Genomic DNA, 17,099 nt, shown 5'->3' with positions numbered 1-17,099 from the left:
ACAGCCATTATTAAAACATCATCTAACAAATGTTCATGGGGCATTCGGACTTTTTGTCATGGTTTCGATAGCCACCGCATAGTCATGTCTTGCTGCGGTCGTTCATCGTGACTGAAGTAATCTAAACAGTATGTATTACATATGCTGTATATATGTACAATAACGTATTAATATTCTAGTATGCTGTGCATTCATGGCTCCGGAAACTCCTCTGGAACCTCTCTGTGAAATTCGCCTGTGCGCCTTGTGCTGCAATGAAAGATCCTCCTAGGCTTTGCCACAAAGCCAAACTCGTCTCGGCCCGACAGTCTCCTCTGGCTGTCGGTAGTCGATCTCTGATCGATGGACTCGAGGTGATACTGGCCGTCGCTAATGGTGCTGGAAAATGTGCCTTCTGATATGACACCGCAGTGTTTGTCTCGGGCGATCTTTCCGATGAGGTCGGCCATGGACATTTCGATGTTTAGTTTAACGGTGTATGCTAGTGGGTGGAACTGCATGTATCTAAGAGAGTTTAGCAACAAGCGGTCAGAGGCGAGGCCAGTGGCAATGACGTACACAAATGTGTTTTTCAGACTCATCATGGTGATGATGAGGATGTCCATGCTGAGGGAGAATCCAATGATGAACATGTTGAAGTGCGTCAACCTCTTGTACTTTGTGAGGCCATGGACGATGAGGTTGACGCGGACGACGTGGATAAAGTAGAGGTTGAGTGAAGCGTCGACGAGGAGGTAGATGACTTTTTCGCAGCGATCCCACCACTCGTTGATCCAGATGTATCGCTCGGATATCTGCAGTCGGGCAGGGATCCAGATGTTGTACACTGAGATGTTGACTGCCGTGATGAGGATGGCGACGCCTACCTTGAGGCGGTATGCTTTACTTTTATCTGTGAGGAGGATGGAGCATCGGTTGACGATAATCTGCAAGAGGAACTGGACTTGCAGGGCCCATGTCGTAACTGAAGGGGAGGTTAGGAAGGATAGTAATGACAGGGAGACGACAAACTTACGAATTGTGAAATAAAAAGCAAAGCTGCAGGGATGACGGTCAGTGAGTGTAGGAGTAAAAGAGCAAGACTTCTCACCTCGGGGGTATATAGCCAAGTAAATGCAAGAAGCAGATGACAGCAAAGATGAGGCACACCAGGAGCTCCAGCCATATCATCCAGACGTAGGCATTCTTCAAGACGCGCCTCCCATAGCGGCGGTAGATCTGCGTGGTCTGCTTGACGGCGGTCCAGGTCGTCAGCCAGCCGAACCCGATGGTGAAGCCCCAAGCGAGCGAAGCGATGACGAGGTCGGTCTCGGTTACTTCCTGGGCTTTATAGTGGGGGGAAAGGAGAGTGATCATTGCATCTCGAGTGAAGAAGAGATGGGATCATATCATGCGGGTTGCAGGTGTCCGGAACTTGTTTTCCATAATAATGGTCTCGATCGAGGGAGGGAGGGAATGGGATGGGGAAAGGTAAGGGTTTGATGCAGATTTGTTTGGCGTCCCCCCGGGGAAGCAGGGAGGGAGATGGGCCAAAGAAAAGCAAGCAAATGGCGAAATCGGCGTCAGAGCAAGCCTCCTCCAGGGCTCACGCGGATCAATCCCCAAGGCAAGGTGTAGCGCTAGAGGCGCGTGGAGAGGGGGGAGGGGGCTTGATGAGGAGAGGGAGGTCCAGCCTCATTATGCATGTCGCAGCACGGCAATTTCAGCGTTGCGCGGTACGGCACTCATGTCGTCCCGAGGGGATTGGACGCCAGGAGGACAGCAGCGTCCAACGGGCGGAACCCTATTCGGGGTGACGCCTCGAACTACTATTCTAGTCTAGCCCGTTGGCTCTCTCCGCGATGGAGATGCCCACCGGCTCCCGGCAGTGATGGATGGGGCTGGATCTCGATTGGGCCGACGGCGAGGGATGACCGTTTCGACCGAAAGCCATTGGGAGCATTGGGAGGCTTCAGCCCAGGACTGCATTTCGCGGCCAGCAGTCCCAGTGGCTGACCCTCTGAAGAGCTGGTCTGGCAACCCCCCGGTCTGGAACAGGGTAACAACCGCACGCTACCGACTCGCGGATCGCCACGACCCCAGACGCCTCATCAGAGAGTTTGCCGGGATGAGGGGGTCTTTTCCGGTGTCTTGAGGAGAGAAGACCCATTTCACATGGGATCTGCGCGGACCAAGGCAAGGCTAGGGGAAGCTCACAAGTTGGCCGATCGAGAAAGCACCAATGACGCCGACATTTGCATGTACGATGGAGTCTCTTTTGCGACAAGCGGCGAACTATTCAGCGATCGATTTCAACCAGCGGTCACTGGTCTTTTTTTTTTGCTTCTGAGGGGAATCTCGGCCAGGGAAGGGATACGATACGACGCATTCGACGCCAAAAAAGAAATTACAGCAGATGATCGACGCGCGCCGTGTCTTGGAACGCCTGCAAAGCTTGTCTCCTCCCTTCTTCTGAGGCGCTGCTGCTGCGACGAGGCTTTTCTAGGTGAGCGAGTCAAGCAAAACAATTGAGGAGAGAAACCATGGCTTGCCACAGATAGATGCTCTGGATGATTGCATCTGCCGTATCCAAGGCGTCAAGCCCACCATCATCTCCCTCTTGATCTGTTTGATTCGACAGGCACCAAACTTTGAGAGGTCAAGGCCACGCGGTCGGACTCTTCCAGAAGGGATAACTTTTCGCTCGACGACATTCCGCCACTTGATTACAGGAAGAGAGTCAGCGACGGAACCACCCGAAATGTGCGTCAAGTTGCGCCCTCGACCGCCATCAATCACATTCTCGAGCCGATTGAAGTTATTCAGATCAAAGCAAGAAAGACATAGACATTATTAACTCGGCTCGGTTCGCCGACCGACGCTAAAGACGCACCTCGGATCGTCGGGTCCTCGGGCCCTTGTGCAACTCGTCGATATCCTTCTTACTAGTCCCAGCAGCGGACCGAGAGCGCCTACTGCAGACAAATCGCGGATCACCCAGAGCCTTGTTTTAAAGTATCTCCAGCTTCGGAGGGCGTTTGGTGCAATCTGCTGACTTTGGAATGTAAACCGGGGGGGAGGGAACGGTGAAACGCCAGCCTTTTTCCCTTGGTGATACCGGGAGCTTGGGGTCGTGGGCCCCGACCTTGGTGAGACCAGGGGTCAAAGGCGGGGTAGGGTCTGGGCCTTGACTGGCAAAAGCTATCAATATCGACTGTTGATTCTGCTGGAGCTGTCCGTGGAGGGAATGCATGTTGAGTGCATGCTATTCTTTAGATGATGTCTTTGAAGAGGCTCTTGACGTCTCACGACATGATGCCTCTGTAACATGATGCCTGTATAACATGATGCCCTGTATAACTGGAGCCGCTGCCCGAGTTCAATTGGCTGTCAGCTTCGGCAGATGTCGACATGTCGCTGCCTAATAGCGCAGTACCCGATATCAAGACCGAGAATGAACTCGGTAGTCGTGATGATCACCATCTCATTCCTTTATCGTCAAAAACCTTATCACCACCAACACCACACTATGGGCTCCCTGCTACCTCCCCTTGTCGTGCCAGCTTCAGCCACACACACCCACACCATCGTTTTTCTCCACGGCCGCGGCGACTCGGCACCCAAGTTTAGCAGCTCCCTCAAATATTCGACCGACTCGAGCAGCCGCACTCTAGACCAGATCTTTCCGTCGTTCCGATGGGTGTTTCCCCACGCTCCAATGACCTCCAACGAGGCATTCCCCCTCAACAGAGTCAACCAGTGGTTTGACGTCTGGAACGTACAAAACTTTGCCGAACGAGAAGAACTTCAGGCCGTTGGTCTCAGGGAGAGCGTCCAGCGCATTCGTGACATCCTGGCCGACGAGGCTGCCCTCTTGGAAGGTCACTGGGACCGCATCGTGCTGGCCGGCATCAGTCAGGGTGCCGCAACAAACGTCCATACCCTGCTAAATCTGGACATTCTCAGGCCGATCAATGGCGAGGCCCAAAAGCGACGACTCGGTGCCTTTTTAGGCTTCTCGTGCAGGATGCCTTTCCCAGGTCGTTCTCTGGCCGCCACCAGAAAGGTCCTCGACCTGGAGGGGACGCCTAGTGATGCTAGCATACTCGAGAACACACCCGTGCTGCTGGAGCACTGCGTGAATGATCACGTCGTCTTGGTTGAGAATGGGAGGGCTTTGAGAGAGACCCTGCGAGGATTTGGGGCTCAAGTGACGTGGAAAGAGTATCCAGATGGTGAGCACTGGTTCAATTCCCCATCTGGGATAGACGATGCTGTCGAGTTCCTGAAACACGTTCTTGAGCTGCCTGATGTTGCCTAGTCAGGGACCCCATAAGATATGCGAGATGCGTGCCGCTGCGGAAGGCGAGTGGCGAGAGTGCGATAAGGATGGACCAAAATAGATTTCACAAGCCGACACGAGCTTGGAGCGAAGGCAAGACGTAAAGTACAGTAACTGATCTGGCCAATACAGAGGAGACCGTGATATTTCCCGTTCTTCAATATGTGAGATTTTGACTACTCTTCGTCTGTGCGAAGTCATAATGTATGTACATCAAGTAATACGCCCTGCCGAGTGATTCCCGCGCTCGATGATGCTATTTCTCCAATTCCGCAGCCTGCTGCCAGCTTTGCTACCGGAGCCCAAGCCTTCTTACCCCTTAGGCTCTTAGACGCAGTTGGTTCCACCGTGGATAAAGGTGCCGTCCGAGTTTTCGCATCCGCAGGTACCGTCATTGGGGTCCTTGATGCAGGTGGTTCCAACACCAGAGGACTCGCCGCTACCACTGTGCACTGTCAGCTTAGCCCCCAATCCCCTCACAAGTTGTACCTACGTCCAGAAAAAGGTCCAGTAGTCATCGTCGGCGGTCATCTGATCGCTGGTGGGCGAGGTGCACTGATACGCCTCGCAAGTTCCGTACGGGGCACCGTTGTTGTTATCGTACTGGTGATCGACACGGAAGATGGCAAACGTCTGCTGGCCCGAAACACGGGTGTTGTACGCGCACTCAGCCGCCTGGATGGCGTTGGAGACCTTGGAGGCTATTTGACAGATCACATTGCGTTAGTGTGCATGCGGGTGGGCTAGGGCGACGGATCTCGGAGCGGAAGCAAGCACGTACGGGAGCAGCCCGGGTTTCGAGGGTACGCGCCCTTGGTATTGCTAGTAGCCGGGTCCAGCGTCGCGCTAGCTGCGCCGGCGATGGCGAGGAGGGAGGTGATCTTGGCGAGGGTGAACATTTTGGGCAAGTTTATCGCAACGGCGCTTATCTATCCGGTAGACGTGTTTTTGGAGTGTAGTTGTTTAGTGTTGGTGATGTCGATGCGATAGATCAAAGGCGGTCTTCAAGTTTTATAGTTGCACCGCACTGTTGACACTTTCCATCCCTTTGTTTCAAGCAGATTAAACCAGTCTTTTCGAAACCCGTTCTAGTGGGTATTTCTTCAATACTGTATTCAATGCTTCTGTGGAGATGGCGCCCCTTGGCCAATTCCGTCTATAAATGGTAATCTTCCCGTGAAGAAACAGGGATGAATAGATTGTTTAAGTGGGCCAACGTCGACAACAGATGAAGTAGACGAACACATTCCTTCGTATATACAGGGCCCGGGCATGCACGGATCCTCCCGAGGTACGTAAGCAGCTATGAAACACCAAGCATCGACAAGTTGCGACTGGTGGATTTATTGAGAGCCTGCCGACGGCCCGTGGAAACATGTCATGGCGAGTCCGGAGGCAGTTTCATATTCTGTCGTTGTTTCTATTGAAGACTGCCAAGCCGGGTTGACTTATAGCAATACATAGTATTCATGAAAGTCCAATCTCTCTGACGCGGCGTATAGTATTCTCCAAGATTTGTTTAACACTTAGATTGACAAGTATCATCAGGATAGTAAATGACTTGTCCTCAGTATAAGTAACCTAAGGCTCCAGAAACAGTGCCTCAGCACCCGAAACATCCAAAGGCTGGCTACTTATCGACAAAGTTGACCTGTGTTTATTCTTGATACTCCAAAGGCCTTTCATTGTGCCATTGGAGCAGAGCTGCCGAATCTCAGCTGAAGTTGAGCTCCTGTCGTGACCGCGTTATCATCGATTGACTCGACCCAACCCATCTTCTGGCGCGGGCCAAAAGTCTCGATGCCAGCAGAAATGTTCTCAAGCTCCATCTCGCAAACACGCTTGGGCGGCTCCGAATTCAGTGCTAGTGCCACCAGTCCTGGTATACTCTGCTGATTGATGTCCCGTGGATAGAAAGGATCTAAGGGTTCTCCAGACCTGACAAGCTCCTGTTGGGATCCCGCTGTGATGACTCGCACGTCCAGATGTTTTCATTAACAGCAGGCTGGCGCTTAAGCCCTGGACTGACCCTCATCAATAACCGAGGAAGCGCGCTGCAGAATCTCCCCCACTCCGTAATGTCCCTGTAACGGCTGTTGGTACACAAGAGGGCAGTGGCTGCTGTCTAATCATCGGAATTCGTGCCACGTTGGAATCCATGGCAAATGACCAAGATCGTGGTATCTTTGGGGCCTCAGTTGAGCCGTGATTGGGTTGATGTGAATGCTCAAGGAGCCAGCAGCAGAGCAGTCGGGGTGATCCCACTAGGCCGAGACGAGAAGAACCCAAAAGCAGTACAGAACAAGTAAACACATTTTCGTTCCTTGGTTGCTTGGTGGCCAAGTCACTAGGTGAGTTGGATGTTGTTGGCCCCAGAGGACATCGCCAAGCACCCAGATGCTGCGCCTTGGGCTGGACTACGGCCTCCCTGGTCTGAGCCTAGCTCCAGCTTAGCTTAGAGCGACAAGAGCTTAGCTGTGTAAATGGAAATTCGACTATGGTATGCCTGAGTTTTGTCCCCGAGTTGAGAAGTAATTAGTATTGATTATATTAAGACCGAGGATGTCGAAGCCCGAAACTCGCGCAATAACGAGTAACGATAACAAGATCACAGAACCCCCCAGCTAACGGCTCATCAATCTAATTATCCTCGTGGGTATTCCCAAGGCCATTAGAGCTAATAAAAGCACCCACGTCCGTCACGATAAAAGCTCGTCCAAGCGGGTCAATTGTGAAGCCTGCACGGATGCTCGTCGGCGCAAAGCAAACACAGCTGAAGTGATCGTGGCCCATCCAGAGGCCGTCGAGCATCCGCCGGACTTGATTCATGTGCCTGGAGTGATCCTCTCGAGTTGCCGAAAAGACGAAAATGGTGCTGTCGAGGAACAAGCAGAAAGAGTGGTCTACCCACGGTGTGGCTTCGATTGCCTCTCCGATCTCCTGGGCCGAGTGCCACGTATTGAACCGCCCGAAAAAGTTGGCATTTTCGAAATTTTCAAAAACGGCTGCCGTATCTGGCGTCCAGATTCCCATATAGGGCAGCAAATCGCACCAAAAGATTTCAGAATGGGCTACTTCGAAATCTTCCATCGTCGAAGTCATGATAAAGGGATAACTATCCTCGGATTAGCGAGTGAAATGGGGTCAAGCGGATGCTAGTACATGCTCAAATGCTGGATAAAGCTTGGCTGATCGATATGATTGTCCGACGCAGGGAGAGCTGTTGGAGCTGATGAAGGAAAGGAGTAAAGGCTTGATGGGTTTCTCGATATCAATACAATGGCTCTCTGTCTCTCTCTCTGTCTCTCTATGTGTGTGAATATTGTGCTCGAATTTGGACATATATTAGTAGGTATTCTTGACACTTAAGGCTTTTGGATCAGGCGTGTCCTGTTACGAAAACCTTGATCATCATCCTCCCCCTTCCCCAGAGGCTATTGTGATGGAGACCGCGTCGGAGCGTTCAAGCAATGAATCCCCCGCGGTCCTTAAGAACATTTAAAACTGGTCAGGAGGCTCATGTGGACATACATAGGTTGAGGGAGAACGGCATCTTGCAGATTGAGACGAACAGTGATGATGCATCGTGGTAGATTCATAGGTGGCATGTTGATCTCCGACTCTTCTCTAGATGGCCCATACTTCAGATCCGAGGATGTTATCCCAGTTTCAAAATGAAGTGTCGGCAGGAAGAACTTCACGAGTGAGGATAGGGTTAGAATTTAGGCCCCAGGGTGTGAAACCTGGTCACGACGCATCAAAGTATTTTTCTTCAGTCCCCGCCAGGCGAGACTCTCGCCAAACCTTGGGGTCGGTACGTGTGAAAAGTTTAGGTCGTCCATGAGCTCAGTAGATAGCAATGGAGAAATATGGAGTAAATTTCATGTTCCTTTAGGCGCGTTTCTCAATCTCAGCCATCAACTTCTTTTCCCTTTCCTTGACATCTTCAGATACGGTATCCCCAAAGTCCTCCATCTCAGCAATTCGCCTCACCACAACCTCTCCCTCCTTGAACGGAATCTTCTTGGCCCAACCCAAAGCTTCCTTCACGTCCTTGGTCTTTAAGATCCACCATCCGCACACGTGGGCCTCCTTTTCAACGTCAAAAGGCCCCTTGGTGGCTTTTGCAGGGCCATCCGCAGAGTAGGTGACACGATAGCTGTCAACGTCGGTTGGGCGGAGGCCATCGCCGCTGAGGAGGACACCAGCAGCGTGGAGTTGCTCGTTGAAGGTGGTCATTTCTTCGAAAATCTCGGGGGTGGTTGCATCTGGGTTTTCAGCCTCGGGTGAGGCTTTGATGAGGAGCATGTAGCGAGGCATGATGGTGGCTGGTGGGATTAAGTTGATGACTTTGGTGGACTGGTAGACAACAAGCTTGTGTTGGGTAGGTAGTGGAGAGATGATGCCGATTGTTATAGGACAATTCTGTCCTTTTTATCTTGCAAAATCATCTACTCTTGTGAATAGAAGCCAAGCTTTGAGGCGCTTTCGTATTGATCGGATTCGTAGTTCAAGGCAGCTCAAGCAAACGGCGATCAGTGGCGCTAGCAGAACCAATAGCCGAAACACAATGACCACTGCTGCCTATCGCCAAGTCTCATAAGCACATTAATTTCATCAGAACCGGTGTATTGATTACCCGGGACGTGAGAGCCGCGTCCCGGAAACCTTATATCTGCACGATGCAACAAGTTTCAAGGGCGCTTCTTGGTGGTCATGAATGTCAAAGGGTTGCTAGAGAAGTATTCATCGATAGATAAGTACCGGTACGGCTTCCAGGCAACCACGGCAATTGGCCAACCAAGTTCAATCATCAGAACTTGGCAGAGGACGACGGGAGCAAAAAGTAACTAATGCTTTGGGCAGCAAAAGGAAAGATTCATCTCCCCACCCAGAATCGAACTAGGGACCTTTCGGTGGCAATTTTCCAGTTACAGCCGAACGTGATAAACCAACTACACCATGCGGAGAAGATATTTGATTGGAAGATAGCCATCAGCATGGCAATTATGAAGGAGACCTCAACACTTGGGCCATGAATTAACAACTTGAAAAGCTCTGTGGTAGTTCAAGGTGGGTTACTTGAAGGTATCCCAGTTCATTGTGATTCATGACTTAACCGAAGCCTCGGAACTTCCGGGGTTGTAATTGCTACTCAATGCCCATAAAGGGCAACACGCGATTTGTTCGTTCGATGATATTCAGCAAGGATAACATGCCCTCCACCCAAAGACAAGGTCTCGAATATACGAGATGCTCGACTCTAATTCGGACCTGCCCCATTAGGAAAATCACGACTTGAAGACGGCACAATTTGCCATTGTTTCACAGCATCAAAAGTGGTCCTATCACTCTCTTAACCTCGGGCAACTGAGCTTTTTGCTGCGTATAACCCTGGGTCATCGTTCGCATCATTCGGTCCCCGATGACGTGCTTGGGTTGCAGAGCTGACTCTGCCGCTTTGTGGCCCGACCTTTGCTCTCGTGTGGGTTTGTCTATCCCGGCTTAGGAAACTGAAACGAGCATCCTTTGATTGCAACTCCACGTTGCGTGAAAAGTGTTCGCATCAGAGATTGTTGGATGATTGTTACCTGGTGTTGGCTCTGCAGAGATATAAATATGGGGGCTCATCCTGGCTGTGTTTTCAACAGCAGTCTGCAGAGCCGCATTTCATTCACATCCAGCCATGGCTGATACATCGGAGAAAAGCGATATCGAGTCGCCTTCGAAAGGAGCAGAAAAGTCTCCTTCTATCGTCAATTCTATCAAGAGCCAGCCTGTTGAGCCCCCTGTCCCTTCAAAAACCGAACATGTGCACAGGACCGGAGCAGATGCAGCCCTCGACCTGCTGAACGAGACGGGTGGTATCAGCGAGCCATTCGATGCTCAGAAAAACAAACGACTTCAACGTCGCATCGACACCCATATCATGCCATTGATTTGCATCGTCTACTTCCTGCAATACATCGACAAGACAGCCATCTCGTATGCCAGTGTCACAGGCATCATACAATCGACTGGACTGGTTGGCAATGAGTTCAACTGGGTTGCCTCCATCTTCTTCTTTGGTCAACTTGCCTTTGAATTCCCGACCATCCGACTCTTGCAGTTGTTCCCGCTTGCCAAATACGTCTCTGTCAACGTCACTCTATGGGGCGCTACGCTTGCATGCATGGCCGCTTGTACCAACTACTCGGGTCTCTTGGCATGCCGCTTCTTTCTTGGCGTCTTGGAGGCTGCCATCGTCCCGGCGTGGGTCCTCTTCACCTCTCAATGGTACAACAAGGATGAGCAAGCGTTTCGTGTCGGTATTTGGTTCTCGGTTTGCGGCATGGCCCAGATGTTTGGTGGCTACTTTGCATATGGTGTGGCTACCCATGTTGGCAAAGATCCCGATGCTGCCCTCAAGGGCTGGCAGGTCATTTTCCTGTTCCTTGGTCTTCTCACTGCCCTCGTGGGAATGTCGTTCTGGTTCATCATGCCAGACTCTCCGGCCGTCGCAGGGTTCTTGTCGAAGGAGGAAAAGGCTCTGCACCTGCAGAGAATCCGTGGGAATGAGCAGGGAATCGGATCTCAGACGTTCAAGTGGAGTCATGTTCGCGAAGCCTTGACGGACTCTATGACCTGGCTCTACGCTTTCTGGGTATTTGCCGCCAACATCCCCAACTCTATCGCGACAAGTTTTGGAAACATTCTGGTCAAGGGCATGGGGTACACGAGCGAGGAGTCTCTTTTGCTGGTCACGCCTCTTGGCGCTTGGGAGATTGTCTTTTTGATCGGCTTGACCTACGCGGCCATGAAGACGAGGCAGCGCCTGTACTTTTGTATCCTTGGTCATATTCCTGCAATTATCGGCGCCATCCTCATGGCAACTACGGAGAAGGTTCCCGCCCTCATCGGATACTACACGAGTGGAGGAATTCCCATCGGCTGGACAACAATTCTCGGACTTCAGAGTTCCAATGTTGCTGGCTCTACAAAGAAGATCACCGTGTCTTGCATCGGAACCATTGCCTATACGGTTGGCAACATCATCTCGCCACATACTTTCCAGGCTCGAGATGGCCCGAGATATCTTCCGGCAAAGATTTCCATCTGCATCATCTACTTCCTATGCACTGTTGATCTGTTTGTCATGCGGTGGGTCTTCCAGAGGAGGAATAGGCTGAGGGATGAGGCCAAGGCAGCCCAGGGATCTGAGTACCAGGTCGAGGATAATCACGAGTTCCTTGACTTGACGGATCTGGAGAATAAAGAATTCCGCTACGAGCTATAGTGGGAGATAGCGGAGGACAAAATCATCACCTTGGAACAGGAGGGTACGAACAAGTCAGTGAATATGAATTGATAATCCCCTAATAAATAAGATATTCTCGATCAATTGCCATCATAAATCGCCTTATCAAACTCTGAATCGACGCTGGATTGTGGCTGCGTTTGCCTGCATCGATCCACCTGGTCGTCTCAGTCATGCACGTGGGTTTGAGCTACAGAACAGAAGCCTTTTCATCCGGAGTTGTTTGATATTGATTCATGTCTCTTCAAACTTCTACCCTGAATATAGTAGATATGTGCTAACCGCTTCTCAGACTCTGGTTTCCCTCTGCTGCGCGGTCGCGACCTCTGTACACAAGAGCAATAACAACATGGACTTGAGCGCGACTCGTCGATCGCAATCTTGCATTGAGGTTTATTGACGTCAGTGGCGTATGATACCGGGAATATCAAAGCTTATCAATCACCTTACCTCCTCTTCTCATTAACGTCTGCATTGCGTATCCACAGGAGACAACTCCTTGCCCTGAAAACAACGCAAACAGATCTAAGCCAGTCTTCCTACAATTGATGATCAAACACAATACCAAAATGGACTCCACGACCCGTGTCACTCAGGCCATCGGGCTTACCTCGTCCATCTTCCTGGCTGGCGTAAACATCGGTGCTTCTCATCTCACAGTGCCGCTTCTCTATCAGCAGCCCATCTCTATCAACACAGCCTTCTTCAAGGATTTCTATACGCGAGGCGCTGTCACCTTGGTTCCACTCTCTATCATATCGGCTTCATCTTCAGCATTTGCCGCTTATCTCGTCCCTTCTCAACGCGCAATTTGGGCTGCTGCCGCTGCCGCTACCATATCCCAGATACCCTGGACTGGGCTCGTGATGATGGCAACCAACAACCGATTGAATGCTATTTCGGCTAGCAAGGATGAAATAGAGAAGGCAAGCAAAGAGAAGGTAGTGGAGCTGCTGAAGCGTTGGCGATGGATGAATATTGTGCGAGGGTCTTTGGCTCTTGTGGGAGGACCGACGGCTGTCTGGGCTGTGATGAGTGAATAATCAGTTGCCGTCAGGATAGGCTGCTCGTCGAGTGGAATTTTCGTGCTATCGATGTGTGAGCTATGGTTTCTCTGGTTAATGTCACAGGCGATATGGATTGTAGCCAAGAATGAGATAAAGACGTTGTTCATAATGTGTCCTTTATTGTAGTTGAAGCCTGGCCCCTGATGGGTTAACTGAGCCAGAAGATCAAGATAAAGACGTATTCCTCCCAATGATTCAACTTCAAGTTTGGCAATATGTGGAATGAACTCTACTATCTTTGCTTCATCATTTCCTTTCATAGCTTGAATCAATCAGCAAGGGCGGAGGTCATGACTCTTGTGACACAACAAGAATGGTTGTTTGAAACTATCTAATAAGAAGGTATATCTTGAAAAATTGAGAATTTTTTTTTTTCGGATAATAGTTAGCCTATTCCGTCAACTCCATGCTTTTCAATCCGTGCCAGTGTCCAGAGCAAGCCACCCTGGATATCCTATAGCTGTGCTTGCTACCAAGAACGACGACTTATGGTGCTTCATGAAGGCCACCAGGACCCCGAGCATACTCAGTTTGGCCTGGGTTCCAAGACTGGCCAGACAGTTCCGTCGGAGCCTGCGGGGGTTTGTAATAGTCTGTAGCGCCTGCTTGCGGTTGTTGAGGCTGCGTCTGGGCTTTCTCTTGTTCTACAGCAGCGGCAGCAGTTGAAGGACCCTTGCGGAAACGTCTCCATAGGAGAAAGCCCAAACCTCCCAAGGCTAAGATACCTCCGATGGTGGCTCCAACAGCAATTCCCGCGACCGCGCCGGTAGATAAGCTCGAGCTGTCATTAGTAGAAGTTTCAGTCGGTTCGGAAGTAGGTTCGTCGGTAGATGAGGTGGTGGTACTGGTAGGACTTGCCCCGCTAGTATGTGTCTGTGTTCCGGTCGTCGTCGATGGCTCATCATTGGGCACGGTAACGTTGAAGGCTTGCGAGTTGGCGACGGCGTCGGTGGTTCCACCGGCAGCATAGAGTGTCCAGTGGAAGACAGCATCCTCTCCCTTCTTCACATCGGTAGAGAAGCCGTCGAATCCGGCCTTCCAGATGTAGCTGGTTGACGTGGTGTTTTCTGTTGTGATTCAGTCAGTATAGAGATAAGCTAGAGGCTGCATCATCACTCACCTCTGTATTGGAAGAAAAATTGTGTGCCGCCACCGGCAGGAGGGTAATCCTGCCATAGCAGAAGATTCGTCTCGTCGAGGTCTGTCTCCCATTCCACGTTCATGCTCTCTCCCACATCGAAGGTTGGATTGTTTCGCCAGCTGTCTGATCCGGCTGATCCGGGCGTGACAAACTGTGTGTCGCCGAGGACCTTGGCAGCAAAGCTGCTCAAGAGAACTGTGAATGGCAAAATAGAATGCATTGTGTCGAGTTGACGTGCCACACAGGCGTTGAGGACCGGTCCCTGTTAGGCCTGTGATGATGACTGAGGGCCGTCAAAGAAACCTCAAAGTCATCATAGGTAGCTTGATTCGGACATAAGAAAGGAGAGAAAATACAGGCAACAGGAAGTAGAAATGAAGATCGAAACATGGCTGTCACGCTTCCTCGGCACCGCTGTTCCATGTAGATACCATGCTAGCTCAGCCCCCGGTAAGGCGCAGAGCCGGCTGTTAGTGTGGGATGTGAGATTTTGGCGGCCCAGCATGAAAAAGAAGTCCAGTGAGAGCGTCGAGATTCCTTACAAGGGCCCGCTTCCATGAATCAGGATTCACCTGGCGAGACGTTGCTTCTGGAAATGTGAGGTGGGTGGCGCCTTGTAGGGACGATCATGCAACCAGCCGCGACAAGAAAAGAAGCAAAAGTGGGCTGGGGGCCTGCTAGTTTGGCAGGGGACTAATCGCTGATTTGTAAGGTCAGGGCTGAAGATGAGGCACTTGACACAGGGTTCTGGCCTCAGAGCTGTTGGGTTGTTAGACATTTGAGACTCGGGATGATAAGTAGATGAGCGTGTTGACCTTTGACTTTTGCTCATATAACCAAGTAGTGAATCCTCTGAAGAAGTCGGGCTCATGCAGATCTCGGTGATTTGACCGACCGCTCTGTTGTTCTTCGGCATATTGGTCTTTAGTTCGGCGAAGCTAGTGAGAGATTGGATGGATGATCGACACTCACGCGAGCAAGAACGTTGAATGAGGTCCCTGCGCAGCCACATCGATGCTTCGCTTTCTTGGCCAGCGGGTAAGGCGCCGAAGTGATCCACCCGTATTCAAGCTGATGCAGTTCGATGCCAGGGGGGCTGGGATGTGTTTCCACCTGCGAGACTGAAGTTGGGCTGATGTTTAACAATTTGACTGCGACAAGCATCCAGTGAACTATCAGTCGCATTGGAAGTGGGAAAGAGAAGGTCCTTGTCTGAAAATTGGCAATACAACGGTGGCTGTGGAAGAATGAAGCTGCTGGTCTGGCCGGCTTTTACGATGGAGTCACATTAACTCCATCCATGCACAGCCCCCAAGAGAATTGAAGGGTGAGCGCTAATTCCTTTCGTATACATGAACCAATGAAATCGCAAACTGAAACTACTTGTGATATGAAAACTGATCCTCCCGCGCGAAATTGTCATCAAAGCTGAAGCAATGCTATACCACCCAAAGTTTGACATGTCCAAAACTCTTACAGGCGTGAGTTGAACTTGCTGCTTCCTGTTGCGCCAGATGATGCTTCATCACCCAAGAGTTCGCGAGCAATGGCTCTTCCAGCTGCACGGCCTGAGAAGATGCATCCACCAACAAATGTTCCCTCGAGAGAACTGTATCCATGAACACCGCCACCGCCGAACCCTGCAACCTCCCCAGCAGCATACAGACCCGGGAAAGGGCTTCCATCTTCCCTCATGACATTGCTGTCAAGATTCGTCTCAATACCACCGAGTGTCTTGCGGGTGAGAAGGTTCATCTGAACAGCGATCAAGGGACCGTGAGCCTTGTCGAGGAGACGATGCGGAGGGGCGACTCGGCTTCGTTTATCTGGCCAGTAAGTCCTCGCGTTGTGGACGAGCATTGCTTGCCCGTCCTTGGTGTAAGGGTTGTTAAACTGGTCATCTCGGGCTTGAACCACCTCCTTGACATCGTCATAGTTGAGCAACGGGCCGTTACGCGCCTTTGCTAGCTCGTTCATGCCGGCGACAAGATCCTCGAGGTTTTCACGGACGACAAAGTCTGCGCCATGTTTCTGAAAGTTCTGAACAGGAACGGTGCCCTTCTTTCCAAAGACTCGTGTGAGAAGCAGCCAGAGACTCTTCCCCGTGATGTCGGGGTTCTGCTCTGAACCGGAAAGGGCGAATTCCCGCGCAATGATGCTTTGATCGAGGATGAACCATGTATAATCGTACCCAGTGCTGCAGATGTACTTGAGAGTCGCCAGAGTATCCGAGCCGGGGTAGAGAAACGGCGGCAACCGTTTGCCCGTTGCGTCGAGCCAGAGAGAAGACGGCGCAGGGAGGACTCGAATACCATGATTCGGCCAGATGGGATTCCAATTCTGAAGTCCTTCTGTGTAATGCCACATCCGATCGCGGTTGATGACATGGGCACCAGCTTCCTCTGCAATGCCAATCATGCGTCCATCGACATGCGCGGGAACGCCGACGACAAAGTTCTCTGGGACTTTGGGGCCGAGTCTGTCGACAGGCCAAGCTGCCTTGACGGCTTCGACGTTTCCTCCAATGCCGCCTGAGGAAACGATGACGGCTGAACCACGAATTTCAAACTTGTCCTTTTCAACTCGAGAGGACTTGATGCCGCGAGGAGAGTCGTCATCCTCCAGGATTCGGCCTCTGACTCCGACGGCTCGTCCAGATTCGTCAACGATCAGCTCATCAACGGCGTGTCTGAACTTGAAGCTGACAATGCCCTTCTCTGCCGCCTTCTTGACTGGCTCCGCAAAGACTCTCACAACCTCTGGGCCTGTTCCCCATGTGATGTGGAATCTGGGAACTGAATTTCCATGTCCGTTTGCTGTTCCATCACCTCGCTCAGCCCAACCAACGTTGACCAAAAAGCCGAGTCCTCGATCCTTGACGTAATTCTCCATCTCGTCGGTCGCAAAGTCGACAAACGCCTTGGCCCACTGCCGCGGCCAGTGATCGTCCTTTTCCCTATCGAAGCGAGCAGATCCCATCCAGTCACGCATCGCCAATTCCCTCGAGTCCTTGATTCCCATCCTGCGCTGCTCGGTCGAATCAACCACAAAGATGCCGCCGAGGGACCAGAATGCCTGTCCGCCAAGGTTGTGCTCATTTTCCTGGTCGATGAGAAGGACGGGGACTTTGCGCTCCGACAGCTCAAAGGCCGCGACGAGACCGGCGAGACCAGCGCCGACAATGATGACGGGTTGCTTTTCATCAGCTGAAGCCATTGTGAATGCGAATTGTGTGTAGAAGGCAAGAGTTTGGCTGGGATGAAACTCATCCGA

The 17,099-nt window shown here is 51.4% G+C and overlaps 9 protein-coding genes across 9 annotated transcripts; 3 read left to right on the top strand and 6 right to left on the bottom strand.

The window, feature by feature from the left end:
• Positions 1-191: 191 nt before the first annotated feature.
• NCS54_00818800 (Hypothetical protein) lies at positions 192-1,356 on the bottom strand (the record flags this gene model as incomplete). Its single annotated transcript, XM_053153585.1, has 4 exons — positions 192-504; positions 559-964; positions 1,016-1,038; positions 1,091-1,356. The coding sequence occupies 4 exons, from the start codon at positions 1,354-1,356 to the stop codon at positions 192-194; spliced, it is 1,008 nt and encodes a 335-aa protein (XP_053009560.1).
• A 2,152-nt stretch (positions 1,357-3,508) lies between these two features.
• On the top strand, positions 3,509-4,300 carry NCS54_00818700 (Abhydrolase-2 domain-containing protein; the record flags this gene model as incomplete). The annotated part of the gene is made up of 1 exon (XM_053153584.1): positions 3,509-4,300. One exon carries the CDS (start codon positions 3,509-3,511, stop codon positions 4,298-4,300), a length of 792 nt encoding a protein of 263 aa, XP_053009559.1.
• Positions 4,301-4,648: 348 nt separating this feature from the next.
• Positions 4,649-5,220, bottom strand: NCS54_00818600 (Hypothetical protein; the record flags this gene model as incomplete). Its single annotated transcript, XM_053153583.1, has 3 exons — positions 4,649-4,766; positions 4,815-5,022; positions 5,103-5,220. The coding sequence occupies 3 exons, from the start codon at positions 5,218-5,220 to the stop codon at positions 4,649-4,651; spliced, it is 444 nt and encodes a 147-aa protein (XP_053009558.1).
• A 1,741-nt stretch (positions 5,221-6,961) lies between these two features.
• On the bottom strand, positions 6,962-7,423 carry NCS54_00818500 (Hypothetical protein; the record flags this gene model as incomplete). The annotated part of the gene is made up of 1 exon (XM_053153582.1): positions 6,962-7,423. One exon carries the CDS (start codon positions 7,421-7,423, stop codon positions 6,962-6,964), a length of 462 nt encoding a protein of 153 aa, XP_053009557.1.
• A 789-nt stretch (positions 7,424-8,212) lies between these two features.
• NCS54_00818400 (YCII domain-containing protein) lies at positions 8,213-8,641 on the bottom strand (the record flags this gene model as incomplete). Its single annotated transcript, XM_053153581.1, has 1 exon — positions 8,213-8,641. The coding sequence occupies one exon, from the start codon at positions 8,639-8,641 to the stop codon at positions 8,213-8,215; it is 429 nt and encodes a 142-aa protein (XP_053009556.1).
• A 1,366-nt stretch (positions 8,642-10,007) lies between these two features.
• Positions 10,008-11,597, top strand: NCS54_00818300 (Hypothetical protein; the record flags this gene model as incomplete). The annotated part of the gene is made up of 1 exon (XM_053153580.1): positions 10,008-11,597. One exon carries the CDS (start codon positions 10,008-10,010, stop codon positions 11,595-11,597), a length of 1,590 nt encoding a protein of 529 aa, XP_053009555.1.
• Positions 11,598-12,187: 590 nt separating this feature from the next.
• Positions 12,188-12,661, top strand: NCS54_00818200 (Hypothetical protein; the record flags this gene model as incomplete). Its single annotated transcript, XM_053153579.1, has 1 exon — positions 12,188-12,661. The coding sequence occupies one exon, from the start codon at positions 12,188-12,190 to the stop codon at positions 12,659-12,661; it is 474 nt and encodes a 157-aa protein (XP_053009554.1).
• A 510-nt stretch (positions 12,662-13,171) lies between these two features.
• On the bottom strand, positions 13,172-14,046 carry NCS54_00818100 (Hypothetical protein; the record flags this gene model as incomplete). The annotated part of the gene is made up of 2 exons (XM_053153578.1): positions 13,172-13,752; positions 13,806-14,046. 2 exons carry the CDS (start codon positions 14,044-14,046, stop codon positions 13,172-13,174), a joined length of 822 nt encoding a protein of 273 aa, XP_053009553.1.
• A 1,253-nt stretch (positions 14,047-15,299) lies between these two features.
• Positions 15,300-17,057, bottom strand: NCS54_00818000 (Hypothetical protein; the record flags this gene model as incomplete). Its single annotated transcript, XM_053153577.1, has 1 exon — positions 15,300-17,057. Exon 1 carries the CDS (start codon positions 17,040-17,042, stop codon positions 15,300-15,302), a length of 1,743 nt encoding a protein of 580 aa, XP_053009552.1. The 5' UTR covers positions 17,043-17,057.
• Between the last annotated feature and the right edge of the window lie 42 nt (positions 17,058-17,099).

This window comes from Fusarium falciforme, chromosome 6, assembly GCF_026873545.1.
Source record: "Fusarium falciforme chromosome 6, complete sequence".
In the NCBI taxonomy this organism is placed as follows: domain Eukaryota; kingdom Fungi; phylum Ascomycota; class Sordariomycetes; order Hypocreales; family Nectriaceae; genus Fusarium; species Fusarium falciforme.
This window is presented reverse-complemented; position numbering and strand designations above follow the sequence as displayed.